This window comes from Synchiropus splendidus, chromosome 13 (assembly GCF_027744825.2).
Source record: "Synchiropus splendidus isolate RoL2022-P1 chromosome 13, RoL_Sspl_1.0, whole genome shotgun sequence".
NCBI classification, from domain to species: domain Eukaryota; kingdom Metazoa; phylum Chordata; class Actinopteri; order Syngnathiformes; family Callionymidae; genus Synchiropus; species Synchiropus splendidus.
In genome coordinates, this window is record NC_071346.1 from 16,915,001 (window position 1) to 16,928,439 (window position 13,439).

The following is a 13,439-nucleotide window of genomic DNA, read 5'->3' on the forward strand; positions in this document are numbered from 1 at the left end:
AATAAAAGCAAGACCAGATTGAAGGTATGAAGTAGTTTGCTTAGTCCAAAAGTCAGTTGATGGCCTCAGATCATGGCTCTACCCCCTACTCACAGGAAAAGAAACTGTTGAGAATCCTGTTATCAAGTCAATACCCTTCCAAAACCAGGCACAGTGGTGGTTGCATGTGTGGATGTTTTTCAGCTGCAGGAACCAGGAGACAAGTTGGGACAGAGTAATGGATGACTGCAACAGTGTATAGATCAACACCTGCTCCAAGGAGCTCATTACCACAGACTGACACTTGGGCTCATCTTTCTCCAGGTCAATGACACGAAGCACACGGTCATGATATCGAAGTAGTGGCTTCAGGACAACTCTGTGACCGCCCTTGAGTAGCCCTGCCAGGACACAGCCCTGAATCCAACTGAACATCTCTAGAGATATCTGAAGGCTTCCCATCCAACCTGATGGAGCTTGAGAAGTACTGCAAAGAAGAGTGCACTGCAAACTCCCCAAAGAATGGTGCCAGTGGCAATATACTGAAGAGTAATTGCTTCCAAAGGTGCACCGAGTATATTCAAGTTGACCTCAAATTGTCTATATATATTCAAGTTGGCCTCAAATGTTGAAATAAATGGCTTTAATCCACCTTTTAATAACATGTAATATTATAAAATGTGGAATACTGTTTTTTTTTACTGTTTTTCTCATGTACAGCACACTGAAAAAAGATTACAGTGAAAGAAACACAGAAAGGGGAAATCAGTCCATTCTGAAAATAGCATTGTTGGTAGTTTTTATTTATTTATTTATTTTTTTCTAATGCAATAAATAAAAAATACCCAAAATACATTAAAAGATCAGACCATTATTTTGGGTGGAATCTTCAAATCAGAGCAGGATTTGAGGCCGTGAATTTTAAACGGCTGGAAAGAAAGACACATCATATAAAAAATAACAATATCAATGCTACTTGACTCTTTGTAAATGAGCGTATTTTACTTTATTTGGATTTACTTTTCCTGATCATTAATCTGTGCTTTGTGTTGGGAAAAACCTGCATCAGGAAAAGGAAGACACATCACATGAAGATAAGGAAAATGTCACTGAAAAGTCATCTATTGAGCAGGTATAGACATATTGTGTTTATTCATGTGAAGAAAAAGTTTTGGCTTTCTGGGAAGAGGAATAAGAGTGAGAGTCAAATTTGATCACCTCACACAGTCATCTTAGGAAGAAGCTTTTGAGCAGTGACTTTTAACCACCGCTGATCAATGAGCCCTGAACATAAGCTCAAAATCTCATCTTAGACAGCGACAGGCTCAGAATGCTGAACCACTATTTCACATTACTGAGGTCACTGGGTCAGTAGGGTGACAGAAGCAGGTGATGCCATCGAAGTAGGTCGATCCATTGTTGAGGATTAACTTGTTGACAATGTCTCTGTTGACTCACAGCAATTCACAGAGTCGATGCTTCATTACAAGACGCTGTGAATCTCAGTGATAGGAGTTTTTACAAACATGATTTTGACACATTGAAGAATTGAAATGTTTGACCAAATCTTGCTCCAGTCATTGCTAACACTGACCAGGTGGAAGGGAGGGCTTTTTAAATCCAATCAGGGGGATTTCATTAGAGAGCGCCTGGTATGTTGCCAGTCACGGTGGATAAGTCTGAAGCAGACTGAAACTAACGTTTATAAAGGCACTAAATGGATAAACCAACCTGTAGCGGAAGACGTTTCTGGGTCACTAGGACCATCACATCACAATTTTGGTTTTTATTTACCCGGTTTCCGCCATCATTCCCCGGACATATTTACAGTATATAAAAGTCTATATACACACTTGTGTATGCAGCAGGTTCCAGTTTATTGACAGTATCTCACATTTCTGGTTGTGTACCAACAGCCTGATTAAAGTTTGAGAGGCAGAAAGTCTTAAGTGTCCAAAATCTCATTGTCCAGATTTCTCATGAGGTCCTGGGAGACATTCCTGTCATCCCCAGCCACATAAACAGTCACACGACTGGGCACTCATGGATCAGTGCTTGCTGAAACAAGACACAGTATAAAAATGCTGCTCATGCCCTGAAGGAGAGCAGTGAATTCTCTATGTGTTCTCCTCTGAGGTTTGGTCCAGTCAGGCATGAAAACTAAACTCAAGCTGAGCGATGGAATAATATTCCAGAGAGGAGAGAGAGAGAAGTGGTCAGTGAGCTGCAGAAAACTTTGACCTGGAAATCTCCAACATTCTCCTTCTCATACATAATAGTCACCCTCCAGCAAGGGCAACACAGCATCCATGAATACATTGGGATTGAAACCATAATTTGCCTTGTAAAATACAGAGTGGGCTTTTAACTTTAAGTAGTAGAGATCAAAGCTGATGGAAGTATTTTCCGCAGATGAGGCGATTCTCAGGTCACTTAAAAAAAAGACCTCAAACTACAAGTTGATGCAGGTGTTTCAATGGAATCATATGTTCCTCCTCCGGTGGCATTTCTTGATGTTCAAAGTGAGGACTCTGGGTTTGAATGAGTAACTTTCATTCAGGAGAAGTGATGTGTCATCCCTGTCACGACTTGGACGCAGCCATACCATGCAACAGATTTGGGGACTGGATTGTGCAGCTCATTTCCAGATTTAAGTGGCATTGAAACTCAGGTCCCCTGCATCACCTTCAGTGTATGTGTTCACACAGGCAGCAGAGAGATGGGTTGCATCATTCCAGCATGACAGGACCATTGAGACATGATGATGTTACTTGATTTATATGATACCTGGGGTGACCATAAGCTGGACTCAGTGTGCTCATGGTCAAGCTCAAGAACGCATGAGCTACTACATGTTAACTTCTTCTTAACCCCAACGGCTTAACCCTTACCCCAAGCATTTTTTTACATGTCAGGTGGAAAGTTGGATGAAGCGCTCTCTATAGCATCAGGAAATGACACATTAGATTCAATTGAAAGGCCAATACATCAACATGAAAGGCTTGACAATCGTAATGATCTATGGCGAATGTGTTGTGAGAACGCCCTGCTAGTACTTTTGGAATTTGTTTGTCCAGTCAGAACTGACTCAGTTGTTTGTGGCATAGATTTGATCAAAGTGTCGGACACATTCCTCAGAGATGCCACGTTGACATGACAGCATCCCACATTTGCAGTGCATTTCATGGTCACACATGCACTATTCTTCCAAGACTTTGTGTGTTAAGAGGTGGTTCTCAGCATTCCTTGATGGCAGCAAGCGATTACTTGAGTGACTGTTGACATTTCATGCCAGTCTTCCCTTTCGCTTCTGACCTGGACTGTACGTCCCAGTAGAGCAGCACAAACACACAAAATGGTCACTGATGCTCTGTCTCTTTGAGTTGCACACACGCATTTGGCTAATGTTAATTTTTGTTAACATCCATTTGAACAGCTGGACCAACTGAGTGTGTCTTGTGAATATTTCTCAGGCCTCGGTTGGATTTGTGGAAAATCAAATCAAAATAAGCCTCAAAACCTTCATACATTTTGACAAATCCTACTTTAGAATAAGCTGAAGAAAGCAAATCATGTTCCTATCACTGCTCAACAACTAAAACAAACTCATACCTGCAGAAAGGTAGAATGTGCTTATAACTATTGTACACTGCTCCCGTCTACACCCCAGTACATGAATGATGTATGGCCGTCGGGTAGTGATGCTGCCTGGCAGCAAATATGAATCCAGCTGAAGGCAACTCAAGGTTTGGAGCAAACAAAACCTTATTTGCAGTTGGTGTGTTGTACTCTCAATGAAAAATTTAAATTACTGTTCTGTCTATATGCACTTGTACTGGACTGGACTTCTCCATGATACCATTTTTTTTTTTATCATACACATTTGAAAAGGCCAAAATAAGACGTTGGCTGTTTATCATAGTTTTGAATAAAGCCAATTTTAGTTTAAGGTGAATTGTTTCTGTAACTGAATACGCAATGCAAACTTAATGAAGACGTGACAGAAGACGTTGGCTAAAAAGAGCAAGTTACATTGAGCATGTTTCAGCCAAGAACGCTACAACTCTTCAGAAATATACTGTAACTGCTACATTCTTGAGTTTCAAATTTTACATTCAATCACACTTCACTCCAAACCTAATAGAGCTGAATGTGCCACATGAAGCCGAGTCACACAAATATACCCACAGTGGTAGAGGCTAATGCATTTTGGCCTTGGTCTTCTTTTCAAACTGACTTCTTTACTTTCAACACATCTGCAGGGTGAGCTAGCTTTTGGTCTTTTCTGAGGGATACCTTAGTTTATTTGGCAGCCACCTTCTCACATGACCTATAAGAGGCAGCATAAGTGTGTGAGAGTGTGTGTGTCACTATTTCAGAGGCTTAAACTAACTGGGCGGTGATCTTTAAACACCCAGACGTTGTCAGTGTGGTTCAGACTCAGCTGATACCCACCAGGCCGCAACGGCAATTTGCAGCTTCAAAGTAGAGAAGATGTCCTTATAGCAAACGTGGTAGTGGACACACACTGCTGATCTAGAAGCTCTTGCATATAACACCCCAAAACCATTTCAAAAGGTAAACAAAGATGACATTATCATCACCAGAGACGACAAAAACAATGCACTGACAACAACAGACTGGTAATTGCTTGATAGAATTCATATTTTTCAACCATAACTCTGCGCCATACCCTTCCATGGTTGTGTTTTTTTTTTTGTTTTGTTTTTTTTGCACGTGATATTATGTGTCTTGGTGATGCTGAAAACTAAAATAATTCAGAGAGCAGGAACCAGAACTACATCTTCAAAATCAAAGTTCACATGGAAATCACGGCGGAATGTGTGCAGTACAAAACTACAGACATGTGATACACTATTGTTTTGTGTATCAATATAGACTTTGAATTTCATGTTAGTTACACTTGAATTTATTGATGTTTAAATTCAGAATGAAGTACTGCAGACCTAAAACGGAAACATGAAAGAATATGAAATTCCACTGTCAATGGATTTATTTTTATTTTTTTTTAAATTACATAACTTACCAAAAAAAATAAAGAAATAAAATAAAAAAATACATTTCATGTTCATAAAGTTTGGTCAATCGATGTTTTCACATTTGTATACAAAATACAGATTTAAAGTTCAGTCTTGTTTTTTCTTTCTCTCTTTCTTTCTAACATAAAATTAAATTTGCTCTGACAAATTTAACCTTATTCAATGGTTGTGTCTGAAGATTGTAAAACTAGTAACCTAATTTGGTTCAGATTTTATTTGTCTGTTTTAGTTTTCTAAAAGGGAGAACCAGAGATGCTGGTGACCAAACAGTACTGTATAGCGTCTGTCTTGTCTTTTAAAAGTCTGTTCTCTTGTCTTTGTTACAGGTGTGGAACCTAGAAGATGATTGGTGACTTCTGGTTGGATTTGAAATGCAACAGATTTTAACCCCTCACAGATGCCCTGTCCAAGATTTCTAATGACGAGATTATGTCCTTGAGTAGACGTTGTTACCAAGAAAATACAATAGGTGGGAGCTTGCTGGCACTTCGATTACTGCCCTAATGCACCAAAAAGATCAAGCTGTGGATGCATTGCCAAATCCAACCTGGAAATAAACCACTGCCTCAGGTTTTTCCTCCTGCTCTGCTCTTATTGGTCCCTCCTCCCCGATGACAAGAAGGGAATATGTCACTTTTCTTCTGCTGGGCACATGCTTGCTGTTGGACTACACCTCACCAACACCTCTGCACGATCACCTCCAGAACAAAACTCAAAGTGGGCTGATTTTACCCAGAGGAGGTGCAGAAAGTAAGAGGATGAAGGATGTTACGGAGGAGAGGCTGAGAACAAGGAGACACTGGCGGGCGAAGGTCAACCGCAGGAAAAGAGGATGGGTGTGGAACCAGTTCTTTGTCCTGGAGGAGTATATGGGCTCAGAGCCACAGTATGTGGGAAAGGTATGTGTAGCACACCTGATATTGGTTTAGACTGACTAACTTTAAAACACATCTGGAGAAGGCGACACAACACAGGTGGAATAGTAATCACAAATATCATGCTGTGTAGTGCAGTTTTGAAGTGTCTGTACTTCGTAAGCATATATTTGTTTGTAGGGACTTAGAGCTTTTACTCCAACAATTATCAGTGTTTTTTTCAGCTGCAACTCCACAGTGTCCCATTGCATAAATAAAGAGATTTCATCTAAAGTCCTTCTGGATGGACGTGTACTGTAGTTGAAGCACAGACATGTCATATAAACTGATGGAGGTCATTTTATTCATGTATTGGATGAAATTGTTTCCTCAACAATGCTGTGATTGTTGGCATCTGTGTGGGGAACAAGGTTTGACACAAAGTTTTCCAAACATCTGAATACTTTTCTTTCTGTTTTATTTATTTTTTTTAACCTTGACCGTGGTCAAGGGAAAACTGTGAGCCTAGTACGTATAGAGTCACACAGAACTGGGCCATGACTCAGTCATTTAACCAGCATTAAACACAAAAGCCTTCGAAGTGATCTTAGAGACAGATTCCAATAATGCAGAGAACATAAACACTGTTGTGTCCTCCCTCGCTCATGGTTATCGGTTCGTTTTGAGTATAAACCATTTGGAAGAAACTCATCACCATCCCCTTCTCTGGTCTACAAAAAGCGAAGCTCCATGTAACTTGATATCTTGACAACGGTGCAAAGGCTTGGTGTAGGTCAGCTAACATACTAGTGTGCTGATACATGGAGTTTATCAGTACAGCGACAAGCTCTTGTTTCATGTGGGAGGGGTTCCTGACGGTAGCTGTCCGCAGATGGGGATTCAAGGATTCCTCCTGACTAAGCACCTCAGAATGGGTGTGGCCGGAAGATTCAGCTCCTGAAAAACAGCTTATGCACGACTTATGAGTTTTGTCAAAACAGATGCATAGTGGGTTGCATGAGCCCAGTTGCCCAGAAACAAAGAAAAAAGAGAAGGCCCAGAAAAAAAGTTCTGACTTTTAAAAAACAGCGTAGACCGACTATTGGAGAGAAATTTGAATTTCTCGTAGTCATACTACCCTGGATGGATAGGATAATAGCTGGATGGATGGTTAACAGCTGGATAAGCTAGCACGTAACCAAGTAGCTTGACTATGACTGGGTGATGTGCGGCTGCGCAAGGTTCAGCTAAGCAGCGTAAGTAAACAAACTCTAAGACCGATCACGGAGCAATGATGTCTAATAACCTTTTTTACAATCGAGAAGTTGTGTGTGTTACCTGATGTGCAGTATGTGTCTTCCTTGGTCTTTGCAGATATCTGCAGTAAACAATAAGAAACCTGATATCAGCTGGGTTTTTATAACACACGATGACGATCTGCAGATGTGTCTATTTGTCTTCAGCGTCCCTCACCCAGGCCATTTTGATCGTTAGTTCTCACAAGAAGATAAACAGATGTCATTCATTGGTTTTACGTCAGCGACATTACCTCCTTGTTAGCAATCATTAGCATGGTCGCTAAGTGAGTCTCAGTACTTTAGATACTCCATGTCTATCATTTTTGTGATGCAAAGAAAACACAATCTAAATTATTATTATTTTGATTTATTAAGAAACTTGCGAGTTGAACTCCAAAACTTGGTGAAGGAAGCATGTTTGGCGGTGATGACACCTTTATTATGACGACGGGGTAAAACCATCACTTCGACACGCTGATTCTGGACCTCTGAAGTTAAGATACTGAACTGAAACAGCTTCTTGCTACATGTCAACTGCTATTGCAACTTCGATCATATGAAGGAGGTTGACAGGAAAAAGAGCTTACAGCGCCACCCCTTATCACAGAGGTGCATTATACAGTAATTCGACTAATCTTCAACGCATGTAAACCAGGAGAATATGACTTGATGGCTTATTCGAGTTATTGCATTAGTCTGGCTACTCTTGCATGGAACCACAGTCATTGATATGTTCAATCAGAGGCGAATATTTTAACCCATCAGGTGCCAGGGCTTTTTTTCTTTTTTCCATCATGGACTTTTGACCCTGAATTTGTGTGGACTGTCACAGCGAACAGACATGCTGCCATCACATGCAGTTTTCATCCGAGAGTGAATGCTACTCTTCTGGATCTGAATCACTCTCTTCCTCTATGTTTAAAGTAATAACTACACCAGGCTTAACATTTGCAGCTTGGCTTGTTTAAATGCTGTGATGTTGCCCGTTGCAAATTAATGACTTTGGCAGCTAAATAGTTAAAAAAAAAAAAAGGTCCTTCTGTAAGTACGTTCGGACTGATCAGTCCAGGGACTGCATGTCCTGACTTGCCTTCTTTATAAGATCAGAAACCACATATGAATTAGACTGGCGCTGTAATTGCAAAAAAAACATGTCGATTAAATCTCTTTAGAAGTTCCTCTAATTATTTAATTTCTGGTGGTTATTTTCATCTTGTTTAAAAGACGTAATTTGTGAGCTGATGAAAAGCTTTTATGGCGAGGTTGTGAGACATTTCAGAAATAAAAAGCAGCTTTGTCATAGGAAGAATATTTTCTATGGTCGCGTTGTTCGTGTGTGTGAGTCATTCAGATAGTATGGAGAGTGTTGTCGCTCGAACATCAGTTCTACAATTCAGATACAGTAAAATGGAATGGTGGTCGAAGGACTATTTATTGGGGTAAATGCATTATCATCAACCATGAAGCATTCATGGAGAGGACGCAAACACATTTGAAAAAGTCTCTTCATTGAATACAACGTCACACTGGTTCTTTGTGTCACTGTCGATCGAAAGTGTTGTAGCATTTGACTTGTCTGGCAAGGAGGAAGCTCCCCATGTTTCTTTCCTGCTTGTGTGTTGACTAGCTTCATTATGTTAGCAACATAGTCATGGATTTATACAGGCAAAAGTAAAGACGGTCACAGTGCCACCCTTCATCTGGTGACATTACTCAATAAATTTGTTCACTCTCCACTACAATCACTCTTGGCAGCTTAACTGAGCTGCTGCCATTGTCAAATGTTTAGATTTCCGTTACATGCATTTAGTCATGCAACACAATGTTTTACTAAATGTTCTGAAAAGTTGAGCCATTTGTTATCGCTTTGACTTGAAAGAGTTTGGGGGAACACGTGCCACTTCCCAAAAAAAGTACACAGGAGATTGTGAGAGATTGATCCTGGATTAATCCTGTGTGGGGCCTCACAGCTTGAATCACAGGATCTTGCTGGGAGGATGAGATGAAGCTTTTAGGACCGAAACTCCAGATTGGATTTGGAGGACGTTGGTGGAACAAACCTGTCCTGTTGTCATCATTTGACTTTTTGCTGTTATAGCATAGCTGTCCTGCATGTTTGACACAGAAAATCACATATATCGTATAGAGCTTTGCATGACTTTACTATAAAAATCATACCATATTTTACCTAGGTAGTGTTTTTTGCCAGAATAAAAAAATATATAATTTATCCTTCTTAATTTGCCTGTTTTATTGCAGTACAGGATATAAAAGGGCTTGTTCAAGGATTCGCCATGGCAACACCTGAACTGAGCTCCTCCTACTTGTCCATGGTGGCAATGGGAACAGGAATAACTGTATGCGTAGAAAGTGAATGTGAAAAAAAAACAAAAACGAAAGGTCAATCTGTTCCTGTTGGTAGGCCTGTCTAGATCCTGCTCCCTGTCTACTGTATGTGGCACGTAATACATGTCAGAAAGGCAAATAAATGCTGGCAAGCGAAGGTACTCATCAGTGGTGAATTTACAGTGACAACCTGATGATCCTCTAAGTCAGTGGTTTACAAACATAACCACACAGGACAGCAAATATTTGTGAATTTGGGTGCCAATTGGGATTCACTGGAAAGGCAAGAGGGTAAGTGCAAGGTGGGGTAGATCAATTCCCTTATCTGCATGTATGGATTTCACACTTTTGTCCTTCAGGCTGAAGCAGCTTTGTGACATTTTGGGACAACCATAAATCACCTCCATGCCTTCATTGTATATTACAGTCTGACCTTTAACATGACACATCCATCCATCTCCTTGTGACATGGCTGCAAAGCACATCACCACATGCTAAGGGAAGTGTTCGAAACCTTGTGTCCTCAATTCTGAGATGAGTCAAGAGTTTCCATACCTAACAAAAAAATAAATAACATGGATATGAAAAATATAAATATGGTGAAATAATGATGTTTCCTGGTGTCCTCGGATGGTCTTTCAAAATCATACACCCTCTGCCAGGCGATCAGACTGTGGTGTGTGTCCCACTGGCGTTGGCTTGGCCCTATGACCTTCTCTGGCTCTGTCCTCCTCCTGTGATGCCCCTGTACACTGTAGGGTGTGTGGAGTATAGCCTATTTCTATTCACCAGGCAGTCCTCCCATGGTACCGTCAGCTCCATCATGATGATGTCCTTGGTGGCCTCTGGGGCCAGAATTATATCCGGCCTCAGCGCAGTGCTGATGATGTGTTGGGGGAACCTGAGCTGTTTCTGGTCTCAACCAGGAAGCTGATGCGATGTGATGGTCCATCCATGTCACTTTCTGCTCCATGGTCCTCCGCCATCTTGTCCAGGCCTCCTGCTGGCTCAAACCGCGTCTTCATTATCTCTGATCGTTTTTAGTTATACATTTTAATCATTTTCCATGTTCTTTTGCGTTAAATATTTATTTTCTTGTCAAATTGATAGAAACCATTTATGTCACTATTGTTCATGTTGTCACCAGCTCTTATTTTGCTTGACCAATGATCAGAAGCCAGAAGTTGTCTTACGTTTCTTAAGTACTCATTAAACTTTATTGAAGCCCATTTGATCATTTATTTAATCGAGAGCGAGTGTAGGGCACATCACAGGAATATGTTCCCACTTATTCACTCTCATCATTTCTGGCAGTTCCCTGTTGGCATTGAAGATTTATCAAAATTAGTCAATTAATATTCATCTGGATAGTGGTCTAAGCTCTTCATGGTCAGGTCTCAGAGACCTGGGGGGCTGTTTGAAGCCAGTCTTTCAGTAGCTGTCCGCGCCTACAGATGGTCAGGGCTTCATTCTGGACCTCTCAATTTGCTGGCAGGAGGCCCAGAGGTTATATCAGGAGCTCTTGACTGTATGTATGGTTTGAGTGAGATTCCAGATTGTTGGCGGAAGTCTCTTGAGGTGCAGTAGTCCGAGGAGCTTAGACTCCTCTGTCCGACTGACTTTCTGTGGGAGTACCGTCCGTGCAAAATCTGGTCACTTAGTCAAGTCAAACTTTAGTTTTGAAGCCAACATCATAATTACAAATAATTCGATTGTTGCCGTAGATGTGTCGCTCTTTGGCTGGATTCATGCCCAAAGCAGCAAGACAATGCTGCACATATGCAATGCACAGAGGTGGTCATGGTCAGATGACTTGAAAAAGTATTTCAGACTTGTGTGTAAATTGGGAACAACTGAAAATGTTCTGTACTGGGATTTTTTTGTCTGGCTGACACAAGATCTGAAATTCAATTCAACATCATACTGTTTATCTTCTTCTACTACTCTGCTTGCTTGACTGGCTTTAAGTCCTGTGCCCCAAAATGAGGGGTTAGGGATGAAATAATCAAATTTCTACAGAAAAGCTAGGACAATGGAAGTATTATAAAGGATTCTAGTACATCCTACCGAGGCCCAGTACAGATCATTTATTGTATTTATTTTGCATAGACATGTGAATGGTCAATTTTAGTCACGTCTGTCCTGAGCATTGTTTTCAGCACCACAAATGTGATTTGTTTAGCTTCAAACGTGAACACTTTCTTTACCTTTTCTCTGTGATGTAGTGGGTCAGAGGAGCCGTTTTTGGCCTCTATGCAGTGCATGAGGAGTGGGAGATAACAAACGCTCGTCAGATACAAAAAAGCATTTGGGTTGCAAAAACACTGAGCGCTTATTTATTTATTTATTTTGTGAAGGATTTCGGAATAAATAAAAAAATATGGCTCCAGCATGAAGGGCCCTTTGGGGACACCCCAAACTGAACATTTGATAACATTTGAAGGAAGAGAATCAATTATAGATGCAATAGTGACAGAAATAAAATCCGAACAAATCTGACAAATTGACCTACGGACTGAAATTATTGCATCTGTTTCCACCCAGTGTTAGACATCAAATATAGACTCTAGTCCCCAGAGTGTTGAGGTAAATCGAATGAACTCATCATTTCTCACCCTCAAAAAGGCTGCATTTCGCCTGTGGAACTTTGACATTAGGCATAAATGACCCTTGGGCACGTCACCTTTAAACTAGAGCACCAAAGTGAAGTGAACTTTGCAAAGTACAGCTTGAAATGAACATTGGAAACTTGTGCCCTGCTCGTAAATCCCTGCAAACGGAACCTGACCTTGCTCTGTTTCCCGCAGCTTCACACAGACGTGGATCTGGGAGACAACTCTGTCAAGTACACCCTGTCAGGAGAAGGAGTCGGCTCTATTTTCACCATTGATCAAATAACAGGAGACATCCACGCACTGGTCAGCCTGGACAGGTCAGTGCTTGTGATCCTTGTGATTTGATCAGCTCAGTCAAATCGCTTCTCAGAAAAGTGGCCACTATTAAAACTTTGAAAAGTTCTATTGTAAAGAAGTTGTCAACATAATTCTCTTTGCATGTTAGGTACATTAAAAATGGATATATAGACATGTTGCATGCAAACATGCTCTTCTAAACTTCCGACAGCAGATAACATTATTTTAGCTTTTACATGTTATGAATCACAAGAAAATAGTCTCTACTGTCTTTAAAGTCTATTGAGTCGTATTTGTTGGTAGTGCTCACAGATTCTGAAACACTCCATTCACCGACATGATTAAGCCTGCGGTTACATGCAGAGAGGAGCCCGACTAATGCAGTAGCTCAAATAAGCCACCGAGTGTGATTGCGTCATGTTCTCTCAGTTTACAGGCATTGCCATTAAAACCGAGCTATGCGTTGTCCACCTCTGTGCCAATAGGTGGCGCTGTGAGCTCTCTCTTCAATCCTTCATGTTCCAATGACAGAAGTCTAAGTTGACAGGTTGCGAAGAGTTGTTGTTTTAGACCATCATGAAGCTGTTATCATTGTCAACATGCTACATTCGGCAGGTTTTCGGATTAAACTCGGAAGTCGCACTTGTGATCAATGGCGTGAGCCTTGACTAACTTAGCAACTATGCTAATAGTTGCTAACATGGAGGCAATGTCATCTCCAAACCAACAAATCACGTCCTCAAATTATGAAAATAAACACTCAAAACACCCTGCGTGAAAATAGCTGAAGAGAAATTGTCGCAAGATACAAAACACAGCTGATTTCAGGTTTGTTAAGTGTTCACCGCAACATCGGCTAAGAACGAGGAACACTCATTCTGCATCAGGTTAGACACAAGACTCCTCGATTGTATAGAAGGTTATTAGACATTATTATACCCGTGATTAGTCTAGGAGTTTACTTCCACTTCCGCTCCGTAGCCGAAGCTC

The 13,439-nt window shown here is 40.9% G+C and overlaps 1 protein-coding gene across 4 annotated transcripts in view; it reads left to right on the plus strand.

Moving 5' to 3' along the window:
* LOC128770144 (cadherin-12-like) overlaps positions 1-13,439 on the plus strand; it is a 49,016-nt gene that overhangs the window by 8,853 nt on the left and 26,724 nt on the right. For 3 of the 4 annotated variants that reach the window (XM_053884446.1, XM_053884447.1, XM_053884448.1), the window contains exons 2-3: positions 5,366-5,938; positions 12,345-12,469. In XM_053884446.1, coding sequence (XP_053740421.1) covers positions 5,651-5,938; positions 12,345-12,469 — 413 coding nt within the window. In that variant the 5' untranslated portion in view covers positions 5,366-5,650. Of the gene's footprint in view, positions 1-303; positions 545-5,365; positions 5,939-12,344; positions 12,470-13,439 lie in introns of all 4 variants that reach the window. The other variant, XM_053884445.1, reaches the window with a different exon arrangement.